This window comes from Neophocaena asiaeorientalis, unplaced genomic scaffold (assembly GCF_003031525.2).
Source record: "Neophocaena asiaeorientalis asiaeorientalis breed wild unplaced genomic scaffold, Neophocaena_asiaeorientalis_V1.1 scaffold62, whole genome shotgun sequence".
Taxonomy (NCBI): domain Eukaryota; kingdom Metazoa; phylum Chordata; class Mammalia; order Artiodactyla; family Phocoenidae; genus Neophocaena; species Neophocaena asiaeorientalis.
Genome location: NW_020175191.1, coordinates 8422756 through 8435370, shown reverse-complemented (window position 1 = coordinate 8435370; position 12615 = coordinate 8422756). Strand labels below are relative to the sequence as shown.

Below are 12615 nucleotides of genomic sequence, written 5' to 3'. Positions count from 1 at the left end.
CAGTTGTAATATATCTTCTTTCTTTGTAATTTCACTTGAGTTCTCTTTCTTGGTGTATCTAACTAAAGGTTTGTTTCTTTGGTTTTGGGTTTTTGTGTTTTTTTTTTTTTTTGAGCTCTTAGTTTCATTCATCTTTTAAATTTTCTTTTTAGTCTCTATTTTATCTATTTCCACTCTAGTCTTTAGTTCCTTCTTTCCACTGTGTTTAATTAGAAGAATACCCCTAAGGCCACAGCTGTGAAGATAAGCTAATTGGCTCCTTTCACAGGAAGGCTGTGGGTTCATCTTACTGGCAGCTGGTTAAGAACTCTTTCTCCATTTGTTACAGTTCTGTGGGACCCCTGAATTTAAGACCCACTGCCACAAGACCCAGGTAATCGAGAGGTGTCCCCTTTGCCTGATAAATCAGCCCCAGTCAGGGCCTTCTGCGGGGGGGGGTGGGTAGCACTGGGAAAGTTTCTCTTCCTGCTTCCTGTGTAACCACACTCATACACAGCTGACTCAAACACAAGTTTCAACTATGTGGGTGCACTTACTTATATGTGGATTTTTCAAATGGTAAATACAACAGTACTACATGATCTGAGATCTGTGGAATCCATGGATGTGGAACTGCAGATACAGAGGAACCACAAGTGTATGGAGGGCTAACTATAAGTTCTACGTGGGTTTTCGACTGCACAGAGGGTGGGTGCCCCTAACCCCCACGTTGTTCAAAGGCCAATTGTATTTTATTCCTTTTCCTCCAGTGGTGTATTATATTTTCCTTTCAGGAGGGCTGGACTCTGCAAGTTCTCTCTCATGGCCACTTCAGCACTCACCTAATTCTTGCTCAACAGTAGCAAGAGGCATCCAGGAAGTCTCACTGGCTCTGCTGGTTCCACAGTTTGTATGGAGGTATGTCTGTCTGCTACTGGCTGAACTGGTGGGCAGGATTCCCCTTGGATCCCTTGGGGAAAGGTACAAGATCTGGAAACCCTCATAGAGGCGACCTTGTTCATTATGGATGTACAATTTGTTGATTAATGAGGGGGATTAAAAAGGAGGAATATCTTATGCTGCCACATGCTGATGTCCCTTTCCAACTTATAATCTAAATAAGTAGAGAGTTTCTCTTTACTAACTGCTGTGGAAGTTTTTCAGTGTTAACCAGTAGTGCTCTTGTACCTTGAATATTAGCTGAGAATCAGCACCTTTGCTCCCACCTGTTATATGCCAGAAATGTCAGATAAACTGATAAAATGTGTAGAAAAATTTGGTGTCTTTGGAAAGATTTACTAAAGATGAGTCACCAAAAAATTGATGTCAAATTACATTTCGACAAGATAATTGTAAAAGGTTGAGGAAAAAATCATTTTAAAATATGTAGGACAATGCACTCAGTTGGCAGGTAAGTCTTAAGTTCTTTTACTTGCTAAGTTATGAGAATAGATTTTTAATACTAATCTGTTAAATACAAAGTCAGTTTAACCAAATTAGTTCATACACGTTGCTAGATTTGATTTGTTTTTATGTTATTTAGAATTTTTGTACTTATGTTCATAAGTAAGAATAGCCTATCATTTTCCTTGCTTTTATTGGCTTTGTTTTATTAAGATTATACTGGCCACATGAAATGAATCAGGGATACCACCTCTTTATCTATCTTCTATACAAAAGGAAGTATATACAAAAAGGGAATGACCTTCTGGGTTATTTAGTAGAACTTTTCTGTAAAGTATTTTGGGCCTGGTGTTGCAATATTCATTTGCCTGAAAATATCTATTTTGCTTTAATTCTTAAATGATATTTTAACCAATAAATAATTCTAGGTTATTATTTACTTCGCTGAAACGACGTTTCAGCAATTTGAAGATATTAATCTATATATGTGCCACATCTTCTTTATCCATTCATCTGTTGATGGACATTTAGGTTGTTTCCATGTCTTGGTTATTGTGAATAGTGCTCCTATGAACATAGTGGTGCATGTGTCTTTTTAAATTATAGTTTTGTCTGGGTATATGCCTAGGAGTTGGATTGCTGGATCATATGATAATTTCTATTTTTAGTTTTCTGAGGAACCTCCATACTGTTTTCCATAGTGGCTGCACCAGTTTTCATTCCCACCAAAAGTGTAGGAGGGTTCCCTTTTCTCCACACCTTCTCCAGCATTTGTTATTTGTAGACTTTTTAATAATGGTCATTCTGACCAGTGTGAGGTGGTACCTCATTTTAGTTTTGATTTGTATTTCTCTGCTAATTAGTGATGTTGAGCATCTTTTCATGTGCCTATTGGCCATCTGTATTTCTTCTTTGGAGAAATGTCTTTTTAGGTCTTCTGCCCATTTTTCGATTGGGTTTTTTGTTTTTATTGTTGTTGAGTTGTATAAACTGTATATTTTGGAGATTAAGCCCTTGTTGGTTGCATCATTTGCGAATATTTTCTCCCATTCTGTAGTTTGCCTTTTGTTTTGATTGTGGTTTCCTTTGATGTGCAAAGGCTTGTAAGTTTGATTAGGTCCCATTTGCTTATTTTTATTTATTTATTTATTTTGCGGTACACGGGCCTCTCACTGTTGTGGCCTCTTCTGTTGTGGAGCACAGGCTCCGGATGCGCAGGCTCAGCGGCCATGGCTCACGGGCCTAGCTGCTCCGCGGCATGTGGGATCTTCCCAGACCGGGGCACGAACCCGTGTCCCTTGCATCGGCAGGCGGACTCCCAACCACTGCGCCACCAGGGAAGCCCCCATTTGTTTATTTTTGTTTTTATTTCTATTGCCTTGGGAGACTGAGCTAAGAAAATATTGATACAATTTACGTCAGAGAATGTTTTGCCTATGTTCTTCTAGGAGTTTTATGATGTCATGTCTTACAGTTATGTCTTTAAGTCATTTTGAGTTTATTTTTGTGTATGGTGAGAGGGAGTGTTCTAACTTCATTGATTTACATGTGGCTGTCCAACTTTCCCAACACTACTTGCTGAAGAGACTGTCTTTTTGCCATTGTATATTCTTGCCTCCTTTGTCAAAGATTAATTGTCCATAGGTGTGTGGGTTTATTTCTGGGCTCTCTATGCTATTCCATTGATCCATATGTCTGTTTCTGTGCCCAAACCATACTGTTTTGATTACTGTCAGTTTGTAGTATAGTTTGAAGTCTTGGAGGGTTATGCCTCCTGCTTTGTTCTTTTTCTTCAGGATTGTTTTCACAATTCAGTGTCTTTTATGGTGAGGAACTCTAACATTTAATGGCTGGGTGTTTGGGGCTGAATTGTGTCTTCCAAAATTCATGTGTTGAAGCCTTAATCCTCAGTACCTCTGAATGTGACTATATTTGTAGATAGTGCCTTTAGAGAGGCATTAAGTTAAAGTCAGGCCATTAGGATGGGGCCTAATTCAATCTGACTGGTGTCCTTGTAAGAGGAAATTTGGAAATACAGATACCAGGGTATGCACGCACAGAGGAAACAACTTGTGAGGATACAACAAGAGGGTGGCCATCTGCAAGCCAAGGGGAGGGGTCTCAGAAAAAGCCAACCCTTCTGACATCTTGATTTTGGACTTCAAGCTTCCTGAACTGTGAGAAAATACATTTATTGTTGTCACCCAGTCTGTGGTATTTTGTAATGGCAGCCTTAACAAACTAATACACTAGGTAAAAAGGAGACCATGGGAGAAAACTGTGCAAAGATGATAAAAGATAAGTTCCTGGATTATTGTGTCACAGAAGAGTATCTTGTCGCAGAAGCCAAGGCAATAGTGTTTCAAAAAGAGGGAAGCAGTGGACAGTGTTGAACTCTACTCAGAGGTCAAGATGAGAACTGAAAAATGTTCTTTGGATTTAGCGACTTGGAGGTCATTGGTATTCTTAACACAGACTCTCTTGGTGGAGTGAAAGTGCAGAAAGTCAGAATGGTGTGGGTTAGAGTCAGTGGGAGGTGAAGAAACAAAAGCAGTGTAGATGGGACAACTCTTTGGAGGTTGGGCTGTGACGGGGGAGGGAATGAGGATTTAGGGAGTTCTTTAAAAAAAACTTTTTTTTATTATGTAAAAAAATTTTTGGCTGCGTCAGGTCTGAGTTGTGGCACATGGGATCTTTTGTTGCGGTGTGCGGGCTTCTCTCTAGCTGTGGCGTGCAGACTTCTCTCTAGCTGTGGTGCGCGGGCTCCAGAGCGCGTGGGATCAGTTGTTGTGGCCTGTGAGCTTAGTTGCCCTGTGGCATGTGGGGTCTTAGTTCCCCGACCAGGGATTGAACCAGCGTTCCCTGCATTGCAAAACGGATTCTTAACCACTGGACCACTAGGGAAGTCCCTAGGGAGTTCTTTTTAATGAGAGTGACTTGACCTTGTTTATAAGTCAATGGAAAGATTCTAATTTAAAGAACAAACTGAATATATAAGAGAAAGTAATTGGTAGAATAACATTCTTGAGAAGGCTAGAGGGGACAGAGTTCACAGCAGACATGGGGGAAGGGGGCAGTTGACCTTTTTGTTAACATAAGAGAAGAAAAGGATAGAAGGATTGTTGTTCATTTTCTGGCTGGTGAAGGTCCTAGGTTTTTAAGCAATCTTTGCTTCCTAAAATGAAATCTCAGTTCAACTTTGCCTTATAACTAGTGTCATTTCCTCTCATGTTCTGGCATTTAGTTGGTTGGTTGTCTTATTTTCAGTGTGGTTGTGAGTCTTCACCTTAATGCCACTGGTATTTGAGTGAGAAGTTGGGAGAAGCTTCAAAGGCCAGTTGCTAGTCAAGACACCATAAAAATGACAAGTTTGTATATTCTCAAGTTTTACATTTAAGTACTTATGCCATCTGGCATTTATGACATATTCAGGAAGTCTAATACTTTTCCCAACTTGCTAGCCAGTTATCCACATACCATTTTAAATTCAGTATTTGAGTACCTATTAATTGATTTGTGTGATAGGGAAAATAAATGAGAAATCACCTTTCTCAAAGGCCTTAGTATTTAGGCAGTAATTAAATAAATATACCAATGAGTATAATATGTCAACAAATTAAGTGCCATAAACCCAATTATCATTTGTAGTTCAACCACAGAGAGGTTAGATTTTTCTGGATTCTTAAAGAATCAGATTTGATAGGGGACAATAGTGGGTTGGAGATACGGGAGGGGATTTAGAGGGTGCAGGGTGTCCAGGGAGGGACCAGAATGAGCAAAGCCTCAAGCAAGAAACTGTAGGATGTCTTTGGGAAATTAGGTTAAATTATGGTGGAAGACAAGTAATGCTCGAGTGAGTTTATTCTTCACTTAGCAGACAGCAAAAGAAAACACATTGGCCTAGAGATGGTTCAGGGCTCTAAAATGGGTGATTCAAGCTATACTTGAAGAGGATTAATTAACTTAGAATGTAGTTTAGATTGATGGGACAAAAAATTAAACAACAGGCATGTTACAAAGTGATGGAAAGTTTATTAAAAGTCAAGAAAATATGTAAGACTGTACATAATGAAAATTTCAAGTTTAAGTTAAGTTCCTCACTGTCTCAATAAGCAGGGCTTTTTAAAATTGATGTTTATGGTACAAACTTCACAAAAGCTCATCCGTGAACAAAACCTTATATTGTCCTCTTGGTCCTATCTTGGTCTCCTCAGAGGGGAGGGCCAGATGGCATCAAAGATGCTGTGGAAGAAAGGGGACAGAACCCTTGGGATAAACAAAGTAGGTAGCTTCTCTCATTCTTCCTTCTCAGACAGTGACACCCTTTGATGGGAAGAGTGAAGGGGTTATGAGACAGGAAAGACATACGGAGATAAAGCAGGGCAGCATTTTTGACTGATGAGCTAGGAGAGGTCAGAAAGGAAAGCAGGGGGCTGCCACTAACAGGTGACCTCATGTTTAAGGGAGAAAGTGCTACATGAGTTTTCTGATCTCTTTCCGTGTTGTTTTGCCCAGTTTACCAGGGGGCAGACAGTCATGGCCTAGGGCCTTCATCCAGAGAAAAGGCCCATATGGTTGGAGCAAGTGGGACAGAATAGGGTGAAAAGGAGCCTCTTTCTTTTCAAAAAAAATACCTGTGCCCCTAAAAATGTCAGTTATGCTCCCTTTGGGGGTGAGTTCCCCCTTCTGATGCCCCTCACGGATGTTCAGAAACATCTACAGCTAGCCCTGTGCACTCTGATATCCAAAGAAGTACAGCTTTTCAGAAGGGTAGACAGCTTGTGGACAATCAGGTTTTCCTTGCATCTGCTTATACCTCGCCTGTTTGGACTCTGGCTGCTTTTGAAGGGCCGGCAGCTTACTTATGCATTGGCTTAGATTTCTCTACATTCTCCCTTTTCGGAGTTCCAATTCTGCTTCTAAGACTTAAGATGCCAGACAAGAGGTTAAAGTTATTATAATCACCCATGTGTCAAGCGCTGGTGGTTAAGAGTAATAGATAGGAGGCAATAAAAATGAAAGTAAAAAAGAAATTTTAGGAAAAACAAATTAAGGAATCGTGAATTTAGGGTCTAATAGGTCTTCAAAACAGATGCTAAATTGTTGAAGGGTGAAGGCGCCCAGAGGGAGTCAAATAGAACAGTACAAGCCAGGTGCCAACAGCACTACTCTCCTTAGAAGGTCATGGTCCCAGCTCTGAGACTTACAGCCTCAAAGCAGCAGAAATCAGGCTGGCTGAGGATAGTCAGCCAAGACTGAGACTTCATGTACCAAGTGTGAAAAGCCATAGCTTACACGGGTGTCTCCTCCTAAGACTCCTTCTCCTGTGGTTCTCTGCCCCCTGCCCTCCCCAGTCTGACATTCCCTGTCAGCTTTGTGCCATTTCCACAATTCCCTTATTTCTTGCAGCTGAACTGATTCGGTGGGAGGGGGAGTGATCTTCTGGTTTCTCTGAAGTCACATTTGACAGGCCTCTGGGCCAACATGTGTTCTTCTAGCTCTGAATGCTGAGCAGGATGGAGAGAAGGGCAGGAGGGGCTCCACACGTCTGGATCAGGAATCTCATTTCTCAGCCTTTCCCCTCGGAGACCTATCTTTCCAAAGCACGAACTGGCTGAAGGTGCTTCCTTCCCCTAGAGCCACCCTGTTCTCCTATTACCTTTCCTTTCTCCTTAATCCACTCACCTTTCTCACTATAAAGAAATCAGTCTGATGGAGGGGACGAAAACTAGACTGAGGGGAAAGAAAGCAAAGAAACCATTAGAGATAGAAAATGTATTTATTATTATGCAAATAGCTGTGCAAACTGGGGCCCTGGCAAGCTGCCAAAGGATTTTCCCACATATCTCGTGCATCCCTGTATTACACGCACCACATCAGTACCACATCCAAGAGAACAAAATTCGAATTCAGAAAACAGAGTACCTCAGAGGCCCACCAGATCCTGATTCCTTTTTGAAATATTCTATTACAGTAGCTTTGAGCAAACATCTTAGCTGGTTGCTGAAGGCTGGATCTGATGCTGAGCCGATTGTTAAGGCACCGGCTGTCCTAAGGAGGAAGATGAGGCCTGTGGATGAAGGATGGCAGCCTTGCTTCTAGGAAAGTAGTAGCTGATAAGGATAGTCAAGGAATATATATTTCATCACTTTAAAAAACTTTAAAACTTTTTAAAATCAACTTTACTAAAACTACTAGTTCTTTAGTAATTATTGAAATAACCACTCCAGAAGTAGCATGCCTTAGTTTCTTTTTACCGTATCATAAATCTTTCCAATATTGTTCGTACTTATTACTGTAGAATTATTATCTGATATACTAAAACTTTTGATACTGCTTGAATTGTGCAAGTGTATAAAACATAACTTCTCTAAGTTTTTACATTGGTTTAAATAAACCACCACTGAGTGAATTCATTTCAGTAAGTATCTAAGTAAAAAGATGAAATTTCTGTATAATTATAGCACTTGGGGGCCAATTCAGCTTCTTCTAGTAATTCTGGACTCAGTACTGTTCAAACAATGCTAACTTATACAGCAAGCAGGTCATTAGAAGAAAATACTAGTCCAGCAAATCTACATTATATCCTCATGGTCAAAATGAATTTCACCCTGCTCCTTAAGAATACATTGAATGGGTTCAGAAATAAAACAGTTCACTTGTTTGTTTGCTTGTTTGTTTATTTTAGTGAACAGAGTGAAGTTCTTAGAATCAGGCCTTGGTCTATGGGCCTGAAGGATCTACAGAGAACTGATGTGAAAAAGATTCAGTATGTTAGCAAATGGCAATTCTTCAATTAATTCCCCTCTTCGTATATCTTTTAATTTAGCTGTTGGCACCCAGAAACGCTTGGGTATATTTACCTCCTTGGATATATACAAGTTAGAAAATGCTCCTTAGTTTTTTCTCATTGAAGAGGGGAAGACTGAAAAACATGGCAGAAGAAGACTTGGCCTTGGATTAAATAATGACACCAGAAAAATGCAAGACATTTTCCCCTTCTGAGCTGGAAGTGCACACCATCAGGACAACAAAAGGATACATGTAAGTTGGGATGCCTCTTGAGGCCAAGTGTTTCCGAATAAGTCGCTCAGTACCATACCAGTTAAAACCTTCCGTGGCATGTCCAATGCGTGGAAGATGGACACTTGCTGTTAAAAAAAAAAAAAGAATCATGATGTCTTCATTCATCAAATTGATTAATGTGTATAAAATATACATAGGAGATAATAACATATTCTGAGTCACTTTGTGGTTTCCAATGAACAAAATGTATATAATCTTGGTGTGTCCCACTCAAAGCATATGATTATAATGTCAAAAATATTCTGGGGAGGGGTTGTAATAGGGGAAAATTAAATTAATTCTATTGAACACAAGGACCTACAGGCTCTGGAAATAAGTAGGTACTATGGAAATAAAATACGATCAATGATCAAGATGTAATTAAAATAAGGAAAGATTCTTTAACAAGTCAAGGGGACTTCCCTGGTGGCACAGTGGTTAAGAATCCGCCTGCCAGTGCAGGGGACGTGGGTTTGATACCTGGTTTGGGAAGATCCCACATGGTGCGGAGCAACTAAGCCTATGTGCCACAACTACTGAGCCCCCGCGCCTAGAGCCTGTGCTCTGCAACAAGAGAAGCCGCTGCAATGAGACGCCCGTGCACCGCAACGAAGGCGTAGCCCCCACTCGCTGCAACTAGAGAAAGCCCGTGCACAGCAATGAAAACCCAATGCAGCCAAAAATAATAAAATTAATTTATTTTTAAAAAGTCAATCAGTTCAAGAAACTGTGAGACAGCACACTGGGCTTAGAAACAAAATTGAACTCGGGTTTTTGGCAGAGAACTGTCTGCTAATGTGGACTGGGACTCTCCAAGAGGCGTTTCACAACTGCATTATGACCAGTTTACTTCATCTGTGGTCCTTTACTTCCTCATCTGTAAAATGATACAAATACCCAAGTGGATGCAGGCGGTCCACAGAGATAATGGATACAAAAGTGATGTAGAAAGGAAAAGGGCTTTGCAAATACAAGATGCGGAGGTTGTTACTTCTGTGATCTCTCATACTGGGGCTTACCTTTACCATGTATGCTGAATGGGGTCTTGACATTTCTTACCTCCCTTTAAAAATCACATCATATGCCTGGGAGCAGAAATTCATCTATCCCTGAGCACAAGTGGAAGAGCTTACCTTTCTTTTTCTTTGCTGCTAAAAATATCTTCTTCAGGCCCTCGTCTAGGGCTGCCATCTTAATGCCAGACAGGACATTGGCACGATCACGGTGCTGGGCCACAATCAAGGCCAACTAGGAGGAATGATCATTAGCTGGGTGGGAGCAGGAGTACTTTCAAGGGGAGGTGATGGGAGTCAAAGTTCAGCTCTGATAAACTGATGTGGTTGTTTACTTACCAAATCTTGCCCTTTGCTTCTTGACTCTTTATCATCAATAGGAAATAAAAGGACACCTCCCAAACTCAAATCTGAGGTAAAACAAAAGGGAGCAACAGAAAGAACACAAAATTCACTACAGAATGAGATCCCTGAGGAAGGACCACTCTGAATCCTCCTTATGTCTTGCCTTTTCCAAATCCACTCAGGTATGGGTAAGAGTGGCACCCCGTCTTGTTCCTGATATTAGAGGAAAAGCTTTCAATTCTTGTGGAATATAATGTTAGCTGTGGGTTTGCTGTATACGGCCTTTTATATTATACTGAAGTATGTTCCTTCTATACCCAATCTGCAGAGGGTATGTTATCGAAAGGATGTTGTATTTTCTCAAATGATTTCTCTGCATCTATTGAGATGATCACTTTTATCTTTCATTCTATTAACATGGTGTATAACATTTATTGATTTGTGTATGTGAACCATCCCTACATCCCAGGGAAAATTCCTGCTAGGTCATGGAATGTAATCCTTTTAATGAGTTCCTGAATTAGGTTTGCTAATATTTCCCTGAGAATTTTTGCATCAATGTTTACCAGAGATATTGGTCTATAGTGTTGTTTTCTTGTAGTGTCCTTATCTGGCTTTGATATTGGTAATACTGGCCTCACAGAATGAGTTTGGAAGTGTTCCCTCCTCTTCAATTTTCTGGAAGAGTTTGAGAAGGACTGATGTTAATTCTCCTTTGAATGTTTGGTAGAATTTGCCAGTGAAGCCATCTGGTCCTGGAGTTTCCTGTGTTGGGAGGTTTTTAATTACTGAGTCAATCTCTTTACTCATCATTGATTTGCTCAGACTTTCTAGTTCTTACTGGCTCAGTCTTGGTAGGTTGTAGATTCTATGAACTTATCCATTTCTTCTAGGTTATCTAATTTGTTGGTGTACAATTATTCAAAGTAGTCTCTTATGATTCTATATATTTCTGTAGGATCAGTTATAATTTCTTTTCTGGTTTTATTTGAGTCTTTCCTCTTTTTCTTAGTCTTGCTAAAGGTTGATCAATTTTGTTTATCTTTTTGAAAAACTAGCTCTTAGTTTCATTGACCTTTTGTTTTTCTGGTCTCTATTTCATTTATTTCTGCTCTGAATTTTATGTCCTTTATTCTGCTAACTTTGGGCTTAATTTACTCCTCTTTTCTAATTCTTGAGGGGTAAAGTTAGGTTGACTATTTGTGATCTTTCTAATTTCTTAACATTTGCATTTATTACTATAAGCTTCCCTCTCAGAACTGTTTTTGCAGCGCCCCATAGGTTTTGGTATGTTGCATTTCTATTTTCACTTTTTTGAAATACTCTTTGATTTTCCTGTTGGTTTTTTCTTTGACCCATTGGTTGTTCAGGAGTGTGTTGTGTAGTTTGCATACACTTGCAGATTTTCCAGCTTTCCTCATTTTATTTCTAGTTTCATACCACTGTGAACACAAAAGATACTTGGTATGATTTCAATTGTCTTATTTTGCTAAGACTTGTTTTTTGCTCTATCATACGATGTCTCCTTGAAAATGTTCCACGTGCACTTAAGAACGTGTATTCTGCTGCTGTTGGATGGAATGTTCTATAGATGCCTGTTAGGTCCACTGGGTCAAATGTTTGGTTCAAGCCCATCATTTCCTTGTTGATTTTGTCTGGATGATTTACGTATCACTGACAGTGGAGTACTGAAGTCCCCTATTATTATTGTATTGTAGTCTATTTCTCCCTTCATATCTATTAATATTTGCTTAATGTATTTAGGTACACAGATGTTATGTGCATATATGTTTACAACTGTTATATCTTCTTGATGAATTGATCCCTGTATCATTATACAATGACCCTTTTGTTTCTTATTACCATTTTTGGCTTAGAGTCTATTTCGTATGATATAAATATAGCTACTTCCACTTTCTTTTAGTTTCCACTTGCATGGAATATATTTTTCCATCTCTTCACTTTGAGTCTACATGTGTCTTTAAGGCCCAAGTGGGTCTCTTATAGGCAGTATATAGTTGGGTCTTGTTATTTTTATCCATCTAGCCACTCTGTGCCTTTTGATTGATGAATTCAATCCATTTACATTTTATTTATTTATTATTGGCTGTGCTGGGTCTTCATTGCTGCACATGGGCTTTCTCTAGTTGTGGCTAGTGGGGGCTACTCTTCACTGTGGTGCATGGGCTTCTCATTGCGGTGGCTTCTCTTATTGTGAAGCACAGGCTCTAGGTACGCAGGCTCAGTAGTTGTGGCACAGGGGCTTAGTTGCTCTGCAGCATGTGGGATCTTCCCAGACCAGGGCTCGAACCCGTGTCCCCTGAATTGGCAGGCGGATTCTTAACCACTGCGCCACCAGGGAAGTCCCCAATCCATTTACATTTAAAGTAATTATATGTAAGGACTTACTAATGTCATCTTGTGCTTTCCAGTGGTTTTGTATTTCCATTGTTTCTCTTTCCCTCTGTTTTCTGCCTACCTTTGTAAATTGGTTATTTTTGTGGTATACTCTGGTTCCCCTTTCTCTGTCTTTTGTGGATCTGCTCTGGGTTTTTGCTTTGTGGTTACTATGGCGCTTACATGAAACATCTTATAGACAGAACAGTGTTCAATTGCCTATAAAAGCTCCACCCTTTTACTCCTCCCTTTTATATTATACATGTAACAATTTACCTCTTTTTATGTTTTTATATTATTCATTAGCAATTTATAGTAGCTATAGTTATTTTTACTACTCTTTTCCTTTAACCTTTACATTACAGTTGAGTGGTTAACACACCATCCTAACAGTGAGTTAGTTTTCTAAATC

At 39.7% G+C, this 12615-nt stretch overlaps 1 protein-coding gene across 2 annotated transcripts in view; it reads right to left on the bottom strand.

The window, feature by feature from the left end:
* Positions 1 to 7143: 7143 nt before the first annotated feature.
* The window catches only part of CHD1L (chromodomain helicase DNA binding protein 1 like), a 50732-nt gene continuing 45260 nt past the window's right edge, over positions 7144 to 12615 (bottom strand). For both annotated transcript variants that reach the window (XM_024764835.1, XM_024764836.1), the window contains exons 20-23: positions 9801 to 9871; positions 9582 to 9696; positions 8426 to 8534; positions 7144 to 7496 (exon numbers count right to left, since the gene is read on the bottom strand). In XM_024764835.1, coding sequence (XP_024620603.1) covers positions 7418 to 7496; positions 8426 to 8534; positions 9582 to 9696; positions 9801 to 9871 — 374 coding nt within the window. In that variant the 3' untranslated portion in view covers positions 7144 to 7417. The remainder of the gene's footprint in view (positions 7497 to 8425; positions 8535 to 9581; positions 9697 to 9800; positions 9872 to 12615) is intronic.